Here is a 19,618-nt window from a genome sequence, read left to right as displayed (position 1 = left end):
CCTATATTTTATCATGTCTCCTGTACTGGAGGAAAAAGCTATTCTTTAAAACACTATTTTCCTTTGTTTTACACCAGAGTTAGCATATAGTCCACAGTAGTTCTATCAATTGCAGCTCACTGGGGTAAAAATAAAAACAATAAAAAACTAGTGGTCTTCAATAAATAAGTAGATAAGGTACATCACCACCAGCTTTGTAATTCCAGTTGCCATTTATTTCATGGAATATAAATCTTAAACCAGGTATCTGCCTCTGGTATTAGGATTATTTTGTTTCAGGACATTTTTTAAACAAATCCTGAATTTTGTTGGCAAGTATCAACTAATGGAATTGAGGTTAATAGTGAAAAATTACATCCCCAAGCCTTGACTGCCTTAATCTGTTTTGAATACCCTATCAGTTTTATTACTCATTGTTAGTCTCAGAGAGTCTACGTTTTTTATTTACAGATGTACACGCCCTCTCCTACTTTCTGACTCCTCTGCTTGGGTGTTGCATGTGTACTGATCTATAGCTCCTGTTGATACCATTCAATTTATGCTCCCGCTTCTTGTCCAACTGCTGATATCCTGTCCCATCCTCAACCCCTCATTCATTCATAAAATGTTCCCTAAAATAACATAAAAATTCATAGAAGATTAGGGTTAGAGACCTCAGGAGGTTATCTAGTCCAATTCCCTGCTCAAAGATGGACCAACCCCAACTAAATCATCTCAGCCAGGGCTTTGTCATTCCGGGCCTTAAAAATCTCTAAGGATGGATTCCACCACCTCCCTAGGTAACCCATTCCAGTGCTCCACCACCCTCCTAGTGAAATAGTTTTTCCTAATATTCAACGTAGATATCCCCCACTGCAATTTGAGACCATTGCTCCTTGTTCTGTCATCTGCCACCACTGAGAACAGCCGAGCTCCATCCTCTTTGGAACCCCCCCTTCAGGTAGTTGAAGGCTGCTATCAAATCCCCCCACTCTTCTTTTCTGCAGACTAAACAAGCCTAGTTCCCTCAGCCTCTCCTCGTAAGTCATGTGCCCCAGCCCCCTGATCATTTTCCTTTCCCTCCACTGGACTCTCTCCAATTTGTCCACATCCTTTCTATAATGAGGGGGCCGCAACACAGGATGCAATACTCCCGATGTGGCCTCACCAGTGCTGAATAGAGGGGAATAATCACTTCCCTCCATCTCCTGGCAATGCTACTAATGCAGCCCAATATGCCGTTAACCTTCTTGGCAACAAGGGCACACTGTTGACTCATATCCAGCGTCTCGTCCACTGTAATACCCAGGTCCTTTTCTGCAGAACTGCTGAATTGTTAGGGTCAATGCATTAGCTAGCGTTCTCAGCCTTATTGATTAAGTCACAAGTAAAGATCCAGTTTATGGACTTATCCTAAACCTAGGTAGAAGTTTTCACTCAACAGGAGATAGCCGCATAACTCAGCACAAATGGTGCTCTGGTTAAGGCCTAGACCAACAAGGGAAAATGCAAGTCAGGATCACGACCCAGAGGCACAGCTGTGCAAGTGTTCTCTGCATGCTACTAGGCCTTCAGTCTCATGAGCACCAAATTCTGTTTAGCTTAAAAAGGTCACTGTTTTGGTAAGAGTCCTATGTAAAGGACAGGCTATGCAGTTCACCACAAAGTGAGTGAGTGTGAAATCCTAGTGATAATAGAGTAAAACAAAGTTGTATTCACTGAATGTACGGGACAGAGCTTGGTACCACACCAAGCACTGTAGGAGATTCCAGATATATGTCAAAAGGCTACAAAGTTTACAGTTACTGGTTCAAAATAAAAGAAACTGAAGCCATTTCAGGGAGATGCACAGTGAGGAGAACTTGATGCCAGGAGTTATTTTTCTTGTCCCCTTCAGCCTGAGATATTACTAATCTTTATGGAGTTCAAACTGAAGATGGAATGAGTGGTTATAAAGATACAAACCAGACTGTACCTCAGCTCTATTCCCAAACACAAGGGTGCAAAAAAAATTGTTACATTAATCCCCTCTCTTCTCCTTGTTTGTAATGATTGGCTGCAAGGCCAACAGACCCAGTCGCTTCTACAGTTTCTCCATTCAAATCTCATGCTGCTCTGAGGCCTCCAGACTGGAGAGTTGCTTGGTGCACTCTGGACAGTATCCAGCTTGGAAGCTTTAGAAAGATGATGGATTTAGCATAAAAAAACTGCCCTGCAACAACTGGAAATCTGGTTAAGTCTGTGATTGTTCATGCACATTAAAAAAATAAAAAATAAAATAAAGTAGAGAAAATTGAGTGAAGCACAAAAATACAAATACAGAACCTCAGGCTCTTAGGGCACTTGGCACATGGACAAGTATAAATAATTTTGTTTTTAAAATAAAAAGTCATATAGATGTTATGAAAAGCCTTATGTTATGAAAGGGTAAGGAGTGAACCTGGAAACAGGCACAGGCCTATGTGATATCTATTGAATTAAGAGATAACTAGTTCCTCCACAGAACCTAATTAGCGAGGGCATTCGGAACGTTCGTGTTCACTCAGTTTTCATTTCTGCTCACAGATCACTTTTAAGGTATCAGCTTTGGCTGTGTATAAATGGAGAGGGGGCATCTGTAGATTTGAGTAGAGTTTAGGGAACATAAGCCCTCGAACCTTGCGAATACTGTCTATTACAGTGGTTCCCAAACTGGAGTTCATGAACCCTGAGGGTTCACGAAATGTTAGAGGGGGTTCTCGGGAAAAAAATTCCCTAATGGCGGACAAAGCTGTCCCTAGGGACCCCGGGCAGCAAGGGGCCAGCAGCACGGAGCCATTAGACTTCCACGAGCTAAGCAGATCAAAGCAAGTATATCTATCACACTGAAGAGATTTAAACTTCAAGACTCCTTATAAGAAATGGAAAGGGAGGTGGGTATTTTTTGCTGTTTTTAAAATTAACTAGGCAGCTGGTACTGTTTTTTTTTTAAATTATTATGAAGAACAAGTTTAAGCTTTGTTGTAATGTGCATTGTTTGCCTGGACTGCTCAAGACCTGAATGCTTGTGTGGGAGGAACTCTGAGTTGGCTTCTTAAATACCTTCATGATGTTTCACATCTGATACTCCTTGATGAAACATAGGAGCCTTGTCTCATAACAGGCTTATTCAAAGTGATACAAGCTACGAAAGTGAGATATTGGAAGAGTGTTGCCATTTTCATAATGTAATAAAAATACTGTAATAATAAATAATAGTGTGTAATAAGCATGTCATAAAAACAAATTTTATATTTCCCAGATCACTGTTTTTATAATTTATACTCAGATAAGGAGAAAATCCCTGGAAATATTCATTTTTAGGAGGGGGTTCGCGAGACTTGACATTTTAGTGAAAGGGGTTCACAGGTTGTTGAAGTTTGGGAACCACTGGTCTATTACAATGTCATATCTGCTGCTGCACTACTGATAATGGTACTAGCCACTGTACCCATCAATGCAGTGTTCAATCCGAGCTTTATCCACCAGAAGCAGAAAAACATTTCTAAGAAGATATTTAAAAGGAAAAAAAAGCGCAAGACAATTTAAACTGAATTCAAAAAGTTTATTGCACCAAATGTTGCAAAGAAATAGACCAAAATTATACTGTACATAAACAGCAGTAAGAAAAAAATTTCCACAGTTTGATACTGATACCCATTCAGTCAATCCTAAAAAAAGGAAATCCTCTCAAAAAACATGCAATAGCAACACAATTAGATTTGCTTCTAGTATGGATACCAGTTATGTATGTCATTTTAGTCTATTTAACTGGAGTAGCTAATGTATAGTATATAATTGGCAGTTTAGACTCAATTCTGATTGGAGTTCTTTTAAGTCAAGAGCGGAGGTTGGGGAGAGGGAATCTTGCTTTAGATAGTGACCAAGTTGTGTCACCTTTACATACAACAGTTTGGTGAAAGTGAAAAGCCTTTTTTCAAAACAAGAGTGAAAATATACAAGCAAAACAACTTACTTATTATTTTGTTCTCCAAATTATAGCTATGAAACACACAAAATTAAAAGTATATATTCATACATTTGAGGCAGAAGAACTATAGTTTAGATTCATTAATAATTTAGGACGCTATAAACTAGATTAAAATATTTAGCTCTTATTGAAACTGCTTTAGATTAAAAGACTTTAATTATATGCAGTCCTATAGCTTAGTGTTCACCTGTACTGGCATTTCTCCCCCAGGTCTGTAAAAGTTTAATTTAATCTGAAGAGTGTACATTCTTTACATTGGAATGTGTAAACTGCGGTTCTGTAGGGTTTTGAAAGATTACTCAGCCTCACTTGAAAAACCAAGAAAAATATGGATTAAGAAGTTTACAAAAGATTTATAATACTGATAAAAATAAAAAAGCTTTGGAATCTTAAAGATTTAAGCTACATTTTTATTTCACTGTAAGTTTTAAACATTTTTCCTGTACATTCATATCACTTTTCATTCTATTAAAAAAATAAAACAAACATGCTATAAAGATGTCTAACTCAACAACATTTGTACATACTTACTGCTCTGTCATGCCCAACCAGCAAGATGCTACAAAAATGTTCAACAGGTAAGCTTTACAAAGTTGAAGAGCCCTAAAGGTAGTATCCTGTCAATTGAGGTAGTATATTTGGTGGGAGGGAGAAATATTTAAGTTTCTTTAAACTAAAGCCACCATTTTTTTTAAATTAAGAATTATACAAACCTTAATTTTAGAGATCAATTGAGACTAAAAATAGGGCAGTCTCGTGTAATTTGTGAAGAGCAGCAAAGCGTTATATAAAAGGCAATAATTATACTGTAAAGATTTTATATTGGGCTGAGGAAAAGTTGATTGCATTTGAATCATCAATTCATACATCTCCTTAAATTAATGTACAATTTTATCAAACAGCAGCATTTGTTGGGGGTAAGTGGTAAATTAAGGATTTCTGATCAAGGTTCTAATCCTGCAACATGCTGTGTGCAGGTTGACTTGCCTTCAATGGGGCTCCATGTGGATACAGAGGTCTGCTTGCAGGCATCTCTCTGCAAGTCAGTTCAGACGGAAGCAAGACAAGCCATTTTTTGTTGAACATAAACAGGAACTAGACAAACTAAATTACTATGAAAAAACTGCAGGGCATGAAGTAATGAGAATGCATAAAATACAGAATTCTTGCATACTTACAAGGAAAGTCATTACACACACCTACACACTTAGTAAGCGGAGAGGGGAAGTTTGCCAACAGGTGCACTTGCTATGTCATTTGGTTTCAAGCAAACCATGGAGTGGAGGTCAAAGCAGCTCAGGGGAACCAAATCAGGGCAAGCAGATTTCTTCATGTATCAGCAATAAGAGATAACCCAAACCTCAGGAAGACTGTAGCCACTCTGAAGAGCATATTGGGAAAGGATTAATTGTCTACAGTGCAATTAAACACCCATGACTGGCCTAGGTCAGCTGATTCATGCTCATGGGGCTTGGGCTGCGCGGCTATAAAATTGCAGTGTAGACATTTGGGCGTGGGGTGAAGCACAGGCTCTGGGACCCCAGGAGGAGGAAGTGTCCCACAGTCCATGCTCCAGCCCAAGCCTGAAAGTCTATACTGCAATTTTATAGACCTGCAGCCTGAGTTAGATGACACGGCCCATCCCTGGGTGTTTCATTGCTGTGCAGACATACTCTGAAAGTACTATGCAAAAGGAGACTCCTGGAATGTTAGATTGGAGAACCAGATCTTAAATAATCTTATCTGTTTAGAACTCATACCTGGAAATTAAGAGTCTTTCAACTTGGACACAAACCTTCTGCACAAAAATGTCTCATGGTAAATCTACACGTTCCTCTCAGACAGACAGACAGAGACAGACTAACAAGATTAAGGGCAATTCTCGGTCATATTTAGAACAAAATGAAAATCCCAATAATACTCACCTTTTCTCACTTTAATTATTGAAGATTTTCTTTAGAAAACCCAATTATCAGGGCAGTATGAACTGAAACTCTGTACTTAAATGGGTCCCTACAATGCTGGGAATTCTGGAATCACCAGCAAGGATGGTTCAGTGAGCCAATTAATAAATCCTAGCAGGTAGGAATGATTCTAGTCGGAAGAGTTCATGTTTCTAAACAAGTATTTAGACAGCTTCGTATCAAATGCCAAAAGTACCCAATACTACTCATGTCTGTGTTTCCACGGAATGTTTGATAGTCTAACACTCTGCTTGGGTGGGTTCCTTGCCTCTAGCTTTCTTTCTTTGAAAATAATGTTTTTATTTTCTTTTGCCCTTTCTTGGTCTAAATAGTTTCATATGCTGCTCAATAGTGTTCAATGAAAAAAAGTAACATTGTACCTTGCTGTGTATACATTGTATGTAAATAGTCAAGTTTGTGCCTGTGAGCAGAGAATTTTAGATAACTGTATACTATTATATGGAACAATATAGAGACTGGTGCTATGAACTATTTGACCTAATGGGCAAGTTTCTTCCTCAAAGCAGTTAGTCCTTAATAGATTAGAAGGCACTGAGATGATAGTGCAAAAGTTCTGTAGAATCATAGTGGATGTTCATATTAATAAATCATGATGTCCAGGCTTGTCATTGTCCTCTTTGTTTCACTTAAAACAGCCCCTACTTTCAGAGTGAATAAAAAGTCAACTCCAAATAGTAGCAATGCATTTGACCAGTATTTTTTTTTTTTAAATAAACTTTTGTTGAGTTTATGCCAATTGGTTGGTGTATGTGCACGCGCACACACACACACACAGTGTAACACATTTGGTAACATATTGTACGTTAGCTTGTCAAACGGAAATATCTTAGATCGCAATATTGGATTCCATTAAGACTTAGGACCAATTCCCAGTTTTACAGGTCATACAGAAACTCAAAAATCTATTAATGTTGTAAATGCAACAATGTAAACTTGTAGTAGAAATTCTATAAGGCTTTCTAAAAAAATCCTCCTCTCTCTCAAAAAGCCTTCTTCATACTAATGTTGGGGTGGTACTACTTATAATCTGAGCTCATTCTGTTTTTTCATCAGTAAAACTAGAAGCAGCTGCAGCTTCCTTTTATCCTTAAAAAAAAAAAAAAAAGAAAGAAAAAAGAAAGAAACAAACCTCACACATGCCACATAACTCAGCTGCTGAGTCAAAGTTTCTTGTTTTGAGCTGGCCACTACTACAATACAAAAGGATGTTTGTGTTCTGCAAAACTTCATGTCCATCCAAACACCTCTGTATAGGAATGCTACATACACAGTTTACAGCGCCAGCTCTGCAACCAAAGAAGCACACAAAACACCATGCGATCACAAGTGCAGTATTAGAAGAACCATCTTATTCCACCTGTTCTTTTTACTGCCACCTCATGGGTTTTATTAGCAGTGTTTTCTGCTAACAGTTCAGTGTTCGCTGTAGTGTTTACTTTTGTCATTTAAAAAGACCGCAAGGATGCATTCACCTTCATGATTCGTTAACTTCAGAAGCGAGTGTAAAAAAAAAAAAAACCAACCTGAATGCCTTTTACATTATGTAAACTGAAGTCTTTAGATAAAGTGTCCAGCTGAAAGTAGAATCAAAAGGTGTTGGAATGCACTGCCATCACCTGCTCCCCTTTACCGGTACTTGGCACGTCTGTTCTTCATTCAAGATTCCTGTAGTTTGTTTAGGGAATGACTATCCTGAGATTTTAACTTATAAGAGTATTTGAGCAACATACGGGGAGTGAGTGCTTGCGATAGCAGCCAACAAAGGCAAGTCATTGGATTCAATCCTAGAAGTTTAAGAAAAGGAAGAAGGCTTTTAAATATATATCTATCCACCTTTTACCGGAAACAAACAAACAAAGTTTCCCCCTCCGTCTCCCACCTTCCTAATCCAAACCAGAAATAATTGGAGGTCACTCCCTATATCACTGGTGATTTAAAAGGCTGAAGTGAGGTCTCTTATCATTAAGGGTTCATTATTTTTATTATTATTTGACCAGTCATAGCATACCAATAAATGTACAGTAGTGTATTTTCATTTGTAGATTTTTACAAAATAAGAGATCAGTGTTCTTGTGTCATGCATTATCTTTGCTTGCTTTTAAATTCTTCACTAATTCACAAAATTCAGTTTGCAGCTTCTTCCAAGCCATTAGTGTGAAATAATCAGGTTCTACTGCATTAGTACCACACTAACACCAGTTTGAAGAAAATAGTCAGTTTTTCACAAGTGTTGTATATAATCAAAATCAGACAGGCTCAGTGTTTCAGCACCACAACAGCTTTGCACCTCCTGAGACAGAGGTTCATGTTCTTAGCACTCCAGGTAAAAAGTTAAAATTTATTCACCCAAGCTCTACAAAACTCAAGATTCCACAAATTGAGACTATGGACATAATAAACAATTTAACATTCCAAAGGCATATTGCATCAAAGCCTCAGTAGATGTTTTTGACAACAGATCCTGATCTGAACAGCATTACAGCTGAAGTTGCTTGACAAGAACACATACCTGCTCTGCAATCAAAGCAGGAGTAGAAAAAGCACGGCCCTGTCAGCTATGGCGTTCAGATCAGGATATGAGATTTGATGAGAAACAGAATGGAGCACCTCATATAGCTGTGGGGAGGGAAAGTTAAAGAACAGGGAAAGCAAAGAGTAAAAGGAAGGAAGTGTGACTTAGTGGCTAGAAAACTGGACTGGGACTCAGGAGACCAGATTTCTATTCCTAGTTCTGACACTGGCATGGTGGGTGACCTTGGACAATTCCCATAACCTCTATGCTTCAGTTTCCCCATCTGTAAAATGAGGATAATGATATGGCCTCCTTTGTAAAGTGCTTTGAGATCTACAGATGAAGAGTGCTATGTAAGAGATAATATTACTATTATTATTAAAACACTAAGAAATAGCCAGAGAAATTGCAAGCTCTTTTGTTTGGTGTTTGTACAGCACACAGCACAATGGGGTCCTTGTCTATGATTAGGCTCCGAGGTGCTACATTAATACAAATAATGAAAATCAATAAATGTAGGATTGACAGAGGGAGAAAGACAGAAGAAAAAATGGACACAGTCTCTTCATTTGGCTGTTGGACAAGAGGAATACAGTGAATGTACAGAAAGACTGAAAAGTGAACAACTGAGAAAAACTTCAAAGAAAACCAAGTCATTCACCTTAGTGACTGAGTTACTGTACATAACTGATTAAAAAAAACAAACCCAAAATGTCACACATGATTAACAGCAAGAAGGCTAGCATGCATTTTTAACAGTTAAAGCTAATTAGTATCAGAACTGATTTCTGTCTTATTTTTGAAGATGGGCTTTTAAATTATTGTAGAGAACAAAATCAGTAGGAAAGGGGAGCGGAGAACACAAGCCAGTCTGACCAGCACACTGAGAAGAGCTGTGTGTGTGTGTGTTTGGTCTTCAGGATGTAGACAGGTGCACGTGTAAAGGCTGCATGTAAAGTGAGTAAAACACACTATTATGTATAATTGCTGAAAGGAGAACACCCATTCGTGTCCCCACACCTGCCTTTTGTATCCAGAACAATGAACACTCCTGACCCCCCCCCCAAAAAAACCCAAACCCCAACACCCCAACATTTGGCGGCACTGCTTCTGCCCACCCTGAAACTTCGATACAAAAGGGGAAAAAAAGATCGGGTTGACTGATAACAGGCAAAGTCCCATTCTGTTTGCCCGACAAACTGCTCATAAAAAAAAAACGTTAATTTTTCTTCAAGAAAATAAGGACCTGCTATGGTTCTTGATGCTAAATTTTAAACAGTCCAATTTGACTTCCAGATAGCTCAGTGGCACACATTTTCACACTTTATTTAGCATCTCTCTCATATACAAGCCTAGAGAGTAGTGAGAAGCAAGCCTACTCACTGAACAGTGGGGTAGCATTTGAACTTCAAGGGAGTTTGGTCAATCTTGCCAGTAGTTTATAGCAGCTCTAAAGTCTTACTCACCCCAATACAATTCCTAGCTCTTTTACATGAACTCTTGTATGTCCTCGCAGGTATTCCGAAAGCATTTTGCTTTTGAGGTACATCTCCTGTAGCCTATCCTCAAGATGCATTATGCACTGTAAAAAACACACCAGAAATTTCAAGAATCAATTTATCTTTCATGTGAAATCATTGTAAATGTGTAAACTCATAATTTTAGCTATTATACCAGGAGGCATGATGTAAGTTTAGCGTAACTTAAAACCCCCAAAAGAATAGGCATAGTGCTCTTTGTAAGCGGCCAACACAATCACAGCAAAACGGATCATTTTTCAGAGATTTGGGTCAGGCTATCTTTCCTGGCTAGCACTTTTGTTGCAGTCAACCAGCCATATCCAACTCCCACTGTAGTCAATGACAGTCTTTTCACTAACTTAAATAAAAGCTGGATCTGACCCAAAGACATTTAAGGCATCTAATTAAAACTGAAACTTGAAGACTTTGACTAGGCCATCTTTATTACAAGTCACTACTGTTTTTCTGAAAGATACAACTTAAATAGCTGAATCTAAAATCGGAACTTTATAGCTCTGCAGAATTGCCAGTCTTGAAGAAACTAAGAATTATAAAAAATAGCACTTTCTATTTTATTTTATATTTGCAATAAAGTGTGTGAAGACAGTGACGTGGGCTGGAGTGACAGGTTCTTTTGTTCATTAATTTATTTTAAAATCTCATTTATGAACCCCTTGTAGAGGTTTTGCAGTACTAGTGCTAAAGGGTTTTAATATTGGTTCAACGGTGTTTAACTAAATACTAGTTGTCAAATGGTAAAAGTTGAAGTTAAATTTGTATTTCAATAATTAGACTTTTAAAGATCACATTGTCCATTAACTAAATATACTAGAAGTTCATATGCTTTTTATAGATTTGAGAGAGAGAAGTTAAGTGTGAGAGCAATTATGTAAGAGAATAGGTGAAATCCCGGGTGCTATTGCAGTCAGAGGCAAAACTACCAGGGGGCCAAAATTACACCCAATATTTTTAGTGCTAGAATATGAACTGGTAAGACACTTTATTGCATATTTTGGTATAGGACACAGGATGTGTATTAAATTTGATACATCATCTCTCTGCAGCAAAGACCAGTCCACCAAAATCAAACTAATTCAGCTCTGCATGCTCCTAGAGATGAAGGCAAGCAGCGTATGCAGTAAGTCACATTGCAGAGTACATCTGACAGGAGGAGGCAGCAATTAGACACGCATCAGGAGCATGCAACTTTAGGTCACATTAAGTATATTTCTCAAGTTTAAGGAGTAAAAACCCTGCATTTGTTAAAGCATATGGAATTCTTAACACTGTCCTAGAAGTTTGAATTTCCTTTTGTATTTTATGCTAATGTACAATAAATTTTGCTAATTAAAGTGTAAGACAGAAGAGAGCTGTGCTTGGTAGGTAAGATAACATTATTTTGATGTTCTTTAACAGCATAAATAAATATTTGAACAATCATTCTTTCAGTTCATAATGGTTCTTATATACTTGAGAACAGATAATGGACCAACTGTTTAATACTTTGGGTAGTAGGAAAAGGAGATACCATCTCAAGACACAGTGCTAGCTAAGGTGAATTGACAACAGCTTGACTTAACATTTTCACTAAATACCCACATCACAGATGAGGATCAGAAAAGGTATGAGCTAGGATAACACATTCTCCATGCACCCTCAAATGCAAAGGGAATCCATTAATGCAGTGGTTCTCAACCAGGGGTATGGGTACCCTTGGGGATACGCAGAGGTCTTGTTTATAGTGCTCTATACACTGAAATGTAAGTACAATATATCTATTCCAATTGATTTTATAATTATATAGTAAAAATGAGAAAGTAAGCCATTTTTCCGTGACCATGTGCTGTGACACTTGTATTTTTACATCTGATTTTGTAAGCAAGTAGTTTTTAAGTGAGGCATAACTTGGGGGTACTCGAGACTAATCAGACTCCTGAAAGGGGTACAGTAGTCCGAAAAGGTTGAGAGCCACTGCATTATGCATCCTCAATAGGCTGGCTTAGGGATAGACATCCATATAAGTAGGTGTACACTAGGAATTAATTCCATAAACTCTTGTCATCTCCTGAAATTTGCATTTCCACAGTTTACCTTCTCAGTTCTTATATCATTAATGTTATATGGGATTAAGAATTTTCTGAAAGTAAAGAATATGGATGGTAGGTAAAGAGAAGTGTTTACCTCTCCGTTATACTCCATTCTAAAGGAGATTCAGCAGAGTCACACACTCCTATATGGTAACCTTTACAAATAGAACACTTCCATTCACTGAATGCCAGCTAAAAATCAGAAGATACTTAGAAATTTTTAATTTGATGTGTGGGTACACCAGACAAATCCCCTTCATTCTTGATGGCTGAAGAGTTCAGGCTCATCATGCCTACAGAGGCGTGAGAAATGAAGTGGAATTTTTCAAATTTTCCTTATGACTTGTACCATTGAATGAGTGAAAAATTATTCACAAGTCAGCTTTCAGTATCAAAGATATTGACTCAAACTGGGATATAAAAGTTTTGGGTGAGATTTCTTTTTAAAAAGGTGCATTTAAGCAGCATCTATGCCGATTTTAGTTTGTTCTTTCCACTAACCATGGACATACTCCAATAGGTGCACTTTAATATGGTCACAAATCTTGATGTACCACAATGAGCACACCATTGACCTGTGTTGCCTATAGCTCAGAGCTGTTCTGTTTTGTACCATACAAAACACAGTCTGTTGATCTAAACAATGGGTGGGTGGCTCAGAAGAAAAACTGACAAGAGAGACAGTCTGCTAAGACACAAATTTAGCAGCATTATGTTCATCGTTGGCAGGGGTTCTGTGGGAAAATAGTACGTGATCATGTAATTCAAGACTGTAGTATAATGCATACACACAAGGTGTCTGAATTAAGGCTGAACAGGCAACCTTAATTCTGGCATTTACTAACTTCTGAGTCCTTGACTTTGCAACCTTAATGTTCTTTTAATACAGTTTTATATGTGTAATGTATCTGTAGGTGGGCTGCACTGTGCAGGTTTAGTATATTTACTAAATTGTTTCACTGTAATTGAAATCAGGCAGGTAATACCTGAAGGCCCTAGCATAAGAAATTTAGCACACATGACTAAACCATTCTTATTAGCCACAGTTGTTCATCAAGAAATACTTACAAAGTCAGCTGGGAGATGGAGTTTGTAAAGCTGTAAAATGGACTGCAGCAAATTGGACACTTGACTGGAGACTAAGACATCTTTGCCTAGCTTCATACTGTCCATCATCCTTCTCTGGCTTGTAGCCACCTGTACATTCCATTTATCCGTATCGGCAATAATACAGACAGCTTCTGCTATGGGCTCATCTAGTACTGGATGCTGTAATAGGTACAAAACAAGAACACTAGCTATTCAAAACATTTTCAACTGGTGTTCACAACTGAGACTAAAAGGCTTCACTAGCACTTAAGTTTTGCGGGGGAGGGGTGGAATGATAAAGTGGGAAGAGCGTTTCAAAGAAGTGAGACCAAACATTTGTTTTTGTCTAATAACAAAAGTTTTTATAAAAATAACGTGAAAACTGTGGAGAATTTGGATTGGATTTTGTTATGGTGAAATAACTAACAAGACAAACTTGATTTGGGGCCAAAGTAAAAATACGCAAGTCAGATGTGTTGATTTTTTTCTTTTAAAAAAAGATGGGTGTGAAAAAGACAGCTATATACTAATTGCAAATTTCTTTATACAAAAGGAATCCCCAGCTCCCATATTAGACCAGCTTTAGTGCTGCTTTCTCTTACAGGGGAGGCATAAAAGGGTTAGACTGGGGGCTAAAGCTGCGGCCTGTGTGTTTCAAAGACAAAATTCTGTTCTGTAAGTGTGGAAAAAATTGCAATTTCATTGCTCAATTTAAAACACTCCATTAGAGAAACACGGTTCTTTTTACTGCTTACTTCCTGCACTGCTACAGATAGCTAAAAGCACTTAATGTCTGCAACTAGGGCTTGTTAATCTTTAGTCGGCATTTACTGTGCAACTATAAATGTTAATTTAGTGATAGATCAGTTACAATAACTTACTTGTTTTGAACGTACAAATAGAGTAAAAATCAGACATTTTAGACATGGTCTAACACACAATGAAGCTTGTGCTTATGGCCAACTAATCTGCACTCAGTCATCTGTGCTAATGACTGGCAAAATCTCCATCCCTACAAGATTTCTCATCTCCATAGTAACATGTACCGTAGTAGGTGGTAACTGCATTAACAAGCTTCCAGGCACCTGCAGACCATCTTAGTTGTGTACACTGCAATGCAGTCAGCCTGTTAAGGTGACTGAAAAGGGAAGCACTTCAATATTAAATTTTTTCCTATTGTAAAGAATAATCCTGTTAAACTTTTCAAGTTGTAAGTAGAGAATTAGATATTCCCCCCCCCCCATTTATGTTTGCATTATAAGATTTATACAGTACAAATGAAAGGGCACATGTGAAAGGGTTGTGTGTGTGTGTGTGTGTGTGTGTGTGTGTACTGTCACATGTTTTAAGAGTCAAGAAGTGTGAAGTCTCCATATTGGTCACTAACAACTTGTTTTATTGAACAGTAGCTATCCTCTATCTTTTCCCCATCCAGAAAATGTTCTCAGTAAGATCATATCATTCCTACTATTAGAGGTCAGTGGCTCTGAAAAAATGTAGGGAAACCTACATGCACTGCATGAAGCAGATCTGCTGGTAACCACTGCTTGAGTTTTTCATCATTACTTATTCCATGCAGTACCAGATCAGGCATGTATGTGGGACAGTAACCACCGAGAAGTGACCTTCCAAAGTTTTTCACACTTGGACTGCTGATTATGTTGGATCTGAAACAGAAGAATATGAAGCCCATTCAAAAGCCAAGAGCATAGCCATCCTTCAGATATCTCTCCCCATTCCTCCTATAGGCACAATAAGTATGGTGAACTTGTCAGCATAATAGACTTGTCACAAGATCTTCAAATACATGAAACTGATGCAATTCTTATCTGACAGGCTACATTTAGATGCTGTTGAGAGACCTGACATTAACTAGCCCTCAGGTTTACTCTGTGCCTGGATCTGTAGCCTGTTTAAATTTACATAGCAAGTCCTCTGGCATTTAAAATTAAGCAGTACTAAATGAAGCCACACAACGAAAAAAGAAACAACGAAGCAGAGTTAATATTGGTGTACCTTAACATTCTCTGACTAAATTTAAACAGTTAAAATCTAGAAAACTAAAATGTTTTGAAGAAAAGAAGACAACTTTGCAACTGTTAGGTCTTGTGGAATATATAAGCTCCCTGTTTTGCAGCTAGTTGGCTTGCTGAGCTTGAGAGTTCATTGCTTGGTTCAGTGAACACTTAACTAAATGCATATGCAGTCTCCAGCAAAGCAAAGGCATCCGTCTTGAATCAGAATTATGCTTGCATTAAATTTTAGACTTCATCCGTGTACCAAAAAGTGTGATTAGAATTTTTCTACTCTCCCTAAACTCAAAAGGATGAGAAAAGTATTTTACTCAAACTTTCACAGATGTTCACCTTCTGCCAGAGGACAAACATGGAACATTTCAGCCTTAAGGGAACAGTTTTCAAGACCCTACACAATAATAAAGCCCAAATAACTGTCTGATTGAAGTTCATAGAGCTCTGCCTGGTCACAATGGCTCTCCTGCACTGTTCAGAACTTAAATGGTAAAAGATGTATGTGGGGGATGGAGATGTTATAATGGAAATTTAATAACTTCTAGCAAATATTAAAAGTAACTTTACATTAAAGTACTCCAGACCAGTCTTAGGAGGTTTATTTTGTTTGTTTTTGTTTTTAAGTAAATGAATTTAAATGTTCATGCTGGGTAGACAGTGAAGTTTTCAATTCAAAGCAAAGGCAGTAACTATGCACACTCCCTACCCAACTAGCATGTGTCTTAGCCCTGCTGAAGGACCAGAAATCTCTGAGAAAAAAAGCCCTGTCAAATAAACAATTCTTTTGGCAAACAGTCAGTGTAACATCCTACTCAATCTCTGCCTTTTGCTGAGACTGCCAACGAGGGACACAGTTGCAACAGCAATTTTTACAGTACAGACACATCAGCAAGAAACTGAGTTGAGACCCCATGCATTTCACAGACCACTGAACAGCTCTTGGGTAGCAACAGCGTTTGACCCCAGTTGGCACAAGAGTCACTCAAATACATTCTTTACCTTGGTAAAGGAAGTTCTACTTCTGTAAATTCTTCATGCCTATTGCTGACATGGCCTCGAGGGTGTAGATCAGAGATACATGAAGCACCATCGTCGTCGCTGTCTCCAAGTGCACTATCTGAACTCTCATTCCTAGGAATATCCCCTTCGATTCGGAAGGAGATTTTTCTTCCAGCATCCCCATAGGGGACATCTTCAGTGACTACTTGGCCAGTGTCCTGTACGTCAGAACTTGTTTTAACAGAGTCAAGTGAATGGCCCTCCCCATTCTTGGAGCACAGGGTTCTAGCTTCCTTTAAGATTTCAGTTTTTACAGTTTCTATTTTGTTATCAGATGGCTTAAGTGATTCATCTGACAAGCCACACTGAGTAGAAGTATTTGCTACATTCATTTCAATTTTATTACCCTCAGCAAAATATTCATCAAATATACTTGCGCTCGCTTCACATGACGGAATTTGTGCATAACAGATATTACGCCTAATGTGTAATGGGTTAAGGGAGACTTTGGAAGTTTTTTGTTGGCTCTGGGAAGTTTCTGCAGGCACATTTGGTGGACTTGAAGTACAGCTTGCTACCTGTAGATTTTTTTTGAACGCCCTAAAATTTTCATCCATGTCCCTCTTGCGAGTTTCTAAATCAGACTCTGGCGATGTAGAACTTCCAATCTGGAAGGTGACCCTTTCTAAATGAGGACTCCTATCAACAAACCTCTCAGGACATGGTACAACAGATGACCTGTCAGATGGCTTTTCTGCCACTTCACTCGTGGTCTGGTTGCTATTCTTTAAGTCATCCGTTAAATCCTCTGATTCTATTTGTTCTTCAAAATGATAGGACACAGTTCCTATATCAGCTACCTTCCCTTTCCTACTGTCATCTACCATTCCTTTAGACTCAGAACTGCCAACTGTGCAGTCTTTTGATGCAATACAGGATGCCCAGGAGCTCTGATCACCCTTTCCTGTTACTTCATTCTTTTCTTTTGAGGATATTGGCAGAGCAGGAGAGCTCTCTGGGTTACTGACATGCCCCACCTTGCTACTGGTTTGATTTCCACCATTCTTCTGAGGTAGGATTGGCGGCACAAGAGCAGGTTCATTCTTAACAGTGACAACCACATAATCAGATTCTTCAACCTCTCCCTTTTCCAATGTAGTTGTGATCTTCTTTCCATTTAGCAGTTGCTCTTCCTCTCCAACTTTCCCATTCCAGGTCAGTTGATTTTCCTGTAGCTCAGAGCACCGTAGGAAGTATGTTAGAATGTAGAGAATACGTTGAACTAATTCTTTATGTTTTCCAACAATCACAGTCCGTGTCAGCCTAACGGGAGAGCCTATGGCACCATACAGATCACCTATGCAAACATATAGGGAAACAGGTACTTCACAAATGTGTATGTGGTTACACTACAAGTTTCAGAAGTAGAAAACAGACATTCAATGCATTCTTTGTAAGAACACACTTACATAATTTGGGCAATTCCTTTTTAGACCATTTTAACATGCTTTGCCTCACAGCAAATTAATGGAGGTTTGAAACATTTGTTTTTTCTTTTTTAAACCCAGTATTTCCTCTTATTTGCACCCAGGCTTGTTTTCATAGGGTTGATCATGAGCATGAGACTGCTAGCATTCAATCTCAGTCACCTCTACACTACTGGAAGTTTTGTTTTACAAAACAAAGCTTACAAGATGTTATTTTCATTAGGAAATGGAGACAAGGAAAGTAAGTCTTTTTACTTATATGCTGAGCACATTGCTACGGAAATCAGAAGCAAACAAACAGGAAGCCCAATTGACATTTTTAATAGAGTTTCTAGGAATAAAAGCCAAATCAAAGCCTTGATCCTAAGAACACACTCACAGGATTAACTTTATGCATGCAAGTAGTCCCACAGGGAATAGGGAAAGAACAGGTTAAAGATTGTTAGATAATTTAGATGTATTGAAGTTGGCAGGGCCTGACAAAATACACCCTAGGGTACTTAAGAAATTAACTGATGCAATCTCTGAACCATTAGCAATTATCTTCAGGAACTCATGGAGGATGGGTGAGATCCCAGAGGGCTGCAAAAGGGCAAACATAGTACCTATCTTTAAAAACGGGGAACAAACGGGGACCAGGGGAATTATAGATCAGTCAGCCTAACTTCGATACCAGAAAGATACTGGAACCAATTATTAAACAATCAGTTTTTAAGTAGTTAAAGGATCATTGGGTGAACACATAATAGCCAGCAAGCATTTGTCAAGAACAAGTAATGCCAGAACAACCTAATTTCCTTCTTTAACAGGGTTACTGGCCTACTTGATTGGGGGGGGAAGGGGGAGGGAGGGAAGAGGGAAGCAGTAGACTTGATGTAGCTCGATTTTAATAAGACTTTTGATGCAGTCCCAAATGCCACTCTCATAAGCAAACTAGGGAAGTATGGTCAAATTGAAATTACCATAAAGTGGATACACAACTGGTTGAAAGACAGTACTCAAAAAGTAGTTATCAATGGTTCACTATTAAACTGGGAGGATGTATCAAGTGGGATCACCGAGGGGCCTGTCTTGGATCCGGTATTTTTCAATATTTTCACTAATGACTTGGATAATGGGGTCGACCGTATGGTTATAAAATTTGCAGATGACATCAAGCTGGGAGAGGTTGCAAGCACCTTGGAGGACAGCATCAGAATTCAAAAAGACCTGGTTAAATTGGAAAATTGGTCTGAAATCAATAAGATGAAATTCAATAAAAAACAAGGGCAAAGTACTTCACTTATGAAGGAAAAACCAAATGCACAACAACAAAATGGGAGTAACTGGCTAGACAGCAGTACTGCTGAAAAGGATCTGTTCTAGTGCATCACAAGTTGAATATGAGTCAATATCAGTTGTTAAAAAGACTAATATAATTCTGGGGCATATTAACAGGAGTATCATCTGTAAGACATGAGAGGTAATTGTTCTGCTCTACTTGGCACTGTTGAGGCCCCAACTGGGGTACTGTGTCCAGTTCTGGGAGCCACCCTTTAGGAAAGATGTGGACAAACTGGAGAAGTCCAGAGAAAAGCAAAAAACTGATAAAAGGTTTAGAAACCCTGACCTATGAAGAAAAACTGTATAACCTTAGTTTTGAGAAGAAGGGGGGAGGGACCTGATAGCCTTCAGATATGTTAAGGACTGCTGTAAAGAAGAGGCAGCAAGGGAGATTTAGGTTAGATGTTAGGAAAATCTAATTATCATGGTAGTTGAATACTGGAATAGGTTACCAAGGGAGGTTGTGTAATGCTCATCATTGGAGATTTATACATACAAAGTTAGACAAACAACGGTCAGGTATAGTCTAGATATACTTGGTCCTGCCTCAGCATGGGGTGATGGACTAAAAGATGACATCTCGAGCTCCATTCCTTTA

At 38.4% G+C, this 19,618-nt stretch overlaps 2 protein-coding genes across 6 annotated transcripts in view; one reads left to right on the top strand and one right to left on the bottom strand.

The window, feature by feature from the left end:
- The window catches only part of C5H4orf45 (chromosome 5 C4orf45 homolog), a 75,413-nt gene that overhangs the window by 54,832 nt on the left and 963 nt on the right, over positions 1-19,618 (top strand). The window contains exon 5 of one of the 2 annotated variants that reach the window (XM_034772704.1): positions 11,070-11,439. The exons of the other annotated variant lie outside the window; for it this stretch is intronic. Within the exon in view, the coding sequence (XP_034628595.1) occupies positions 11,070-11,147 (78 nt within the window). The 3' untranslated portion in view covers positions 11,148-11,439. Of the gene's footprint in view, positions 1-11,069; positions 11,440-19,618 lie in introns of those variants that run through there. 2 annotated transcript variants of the gene reach the window in all.
- FNIP2 (folliculin interacting protein 2) overlaps positions 4,381-19,618 on the bottom strand; it is a 72,580-nt gene continuing 57,342 nt past the window's right edge. For all 4 annotated transcript variants that reach the window (XM_034772701.1, XM_034772702.1, XM_034772699.1 and 1 more), the window contains 5 exons: positions 16,211-17,567; positions 14,692-14,848; positions 13,161-13,361; positions 9,952-10,067; positions 4,381-7,757 (listed from right to left, as the gene is read on the bottom strand). In XM_034772701.1, coding sequence (XP_034628592.1) covers positions 7,679-7,757; positions 9,952-10,067; positions 13,161-13,361; positions 14,692-14,848; positions 16,211-17,567 — 1,910 coding nt within the window. In that variant the 3' untranslated portion in view covers positions 4,381-7,678. The remainder of the gene's footprint in view (positions 7,758-9,951; positions 10,068-13,160; positions 13,362-14,691; positions 14,849-16,210; positions 17,568-19,618) is intronic.

Source organism: Trachemys scripta, chromosome 5 (genome assembly GCF_013100865.1).
Source record: "Trachemys scripta elegans isolate TJP31775 chromosome 5, CAS_Tse_1.0, whole genome shotgun sequence".
Taxonomy (NCBI): domain Eukaryota; kingdom Metazoa; phylum Chordata; order Testudines; family Emydidae; genus Trachemys; species Trachemys scripta.
This window is presented reverse-complemented; position numbering and strand designations above follow the sequence as displayed.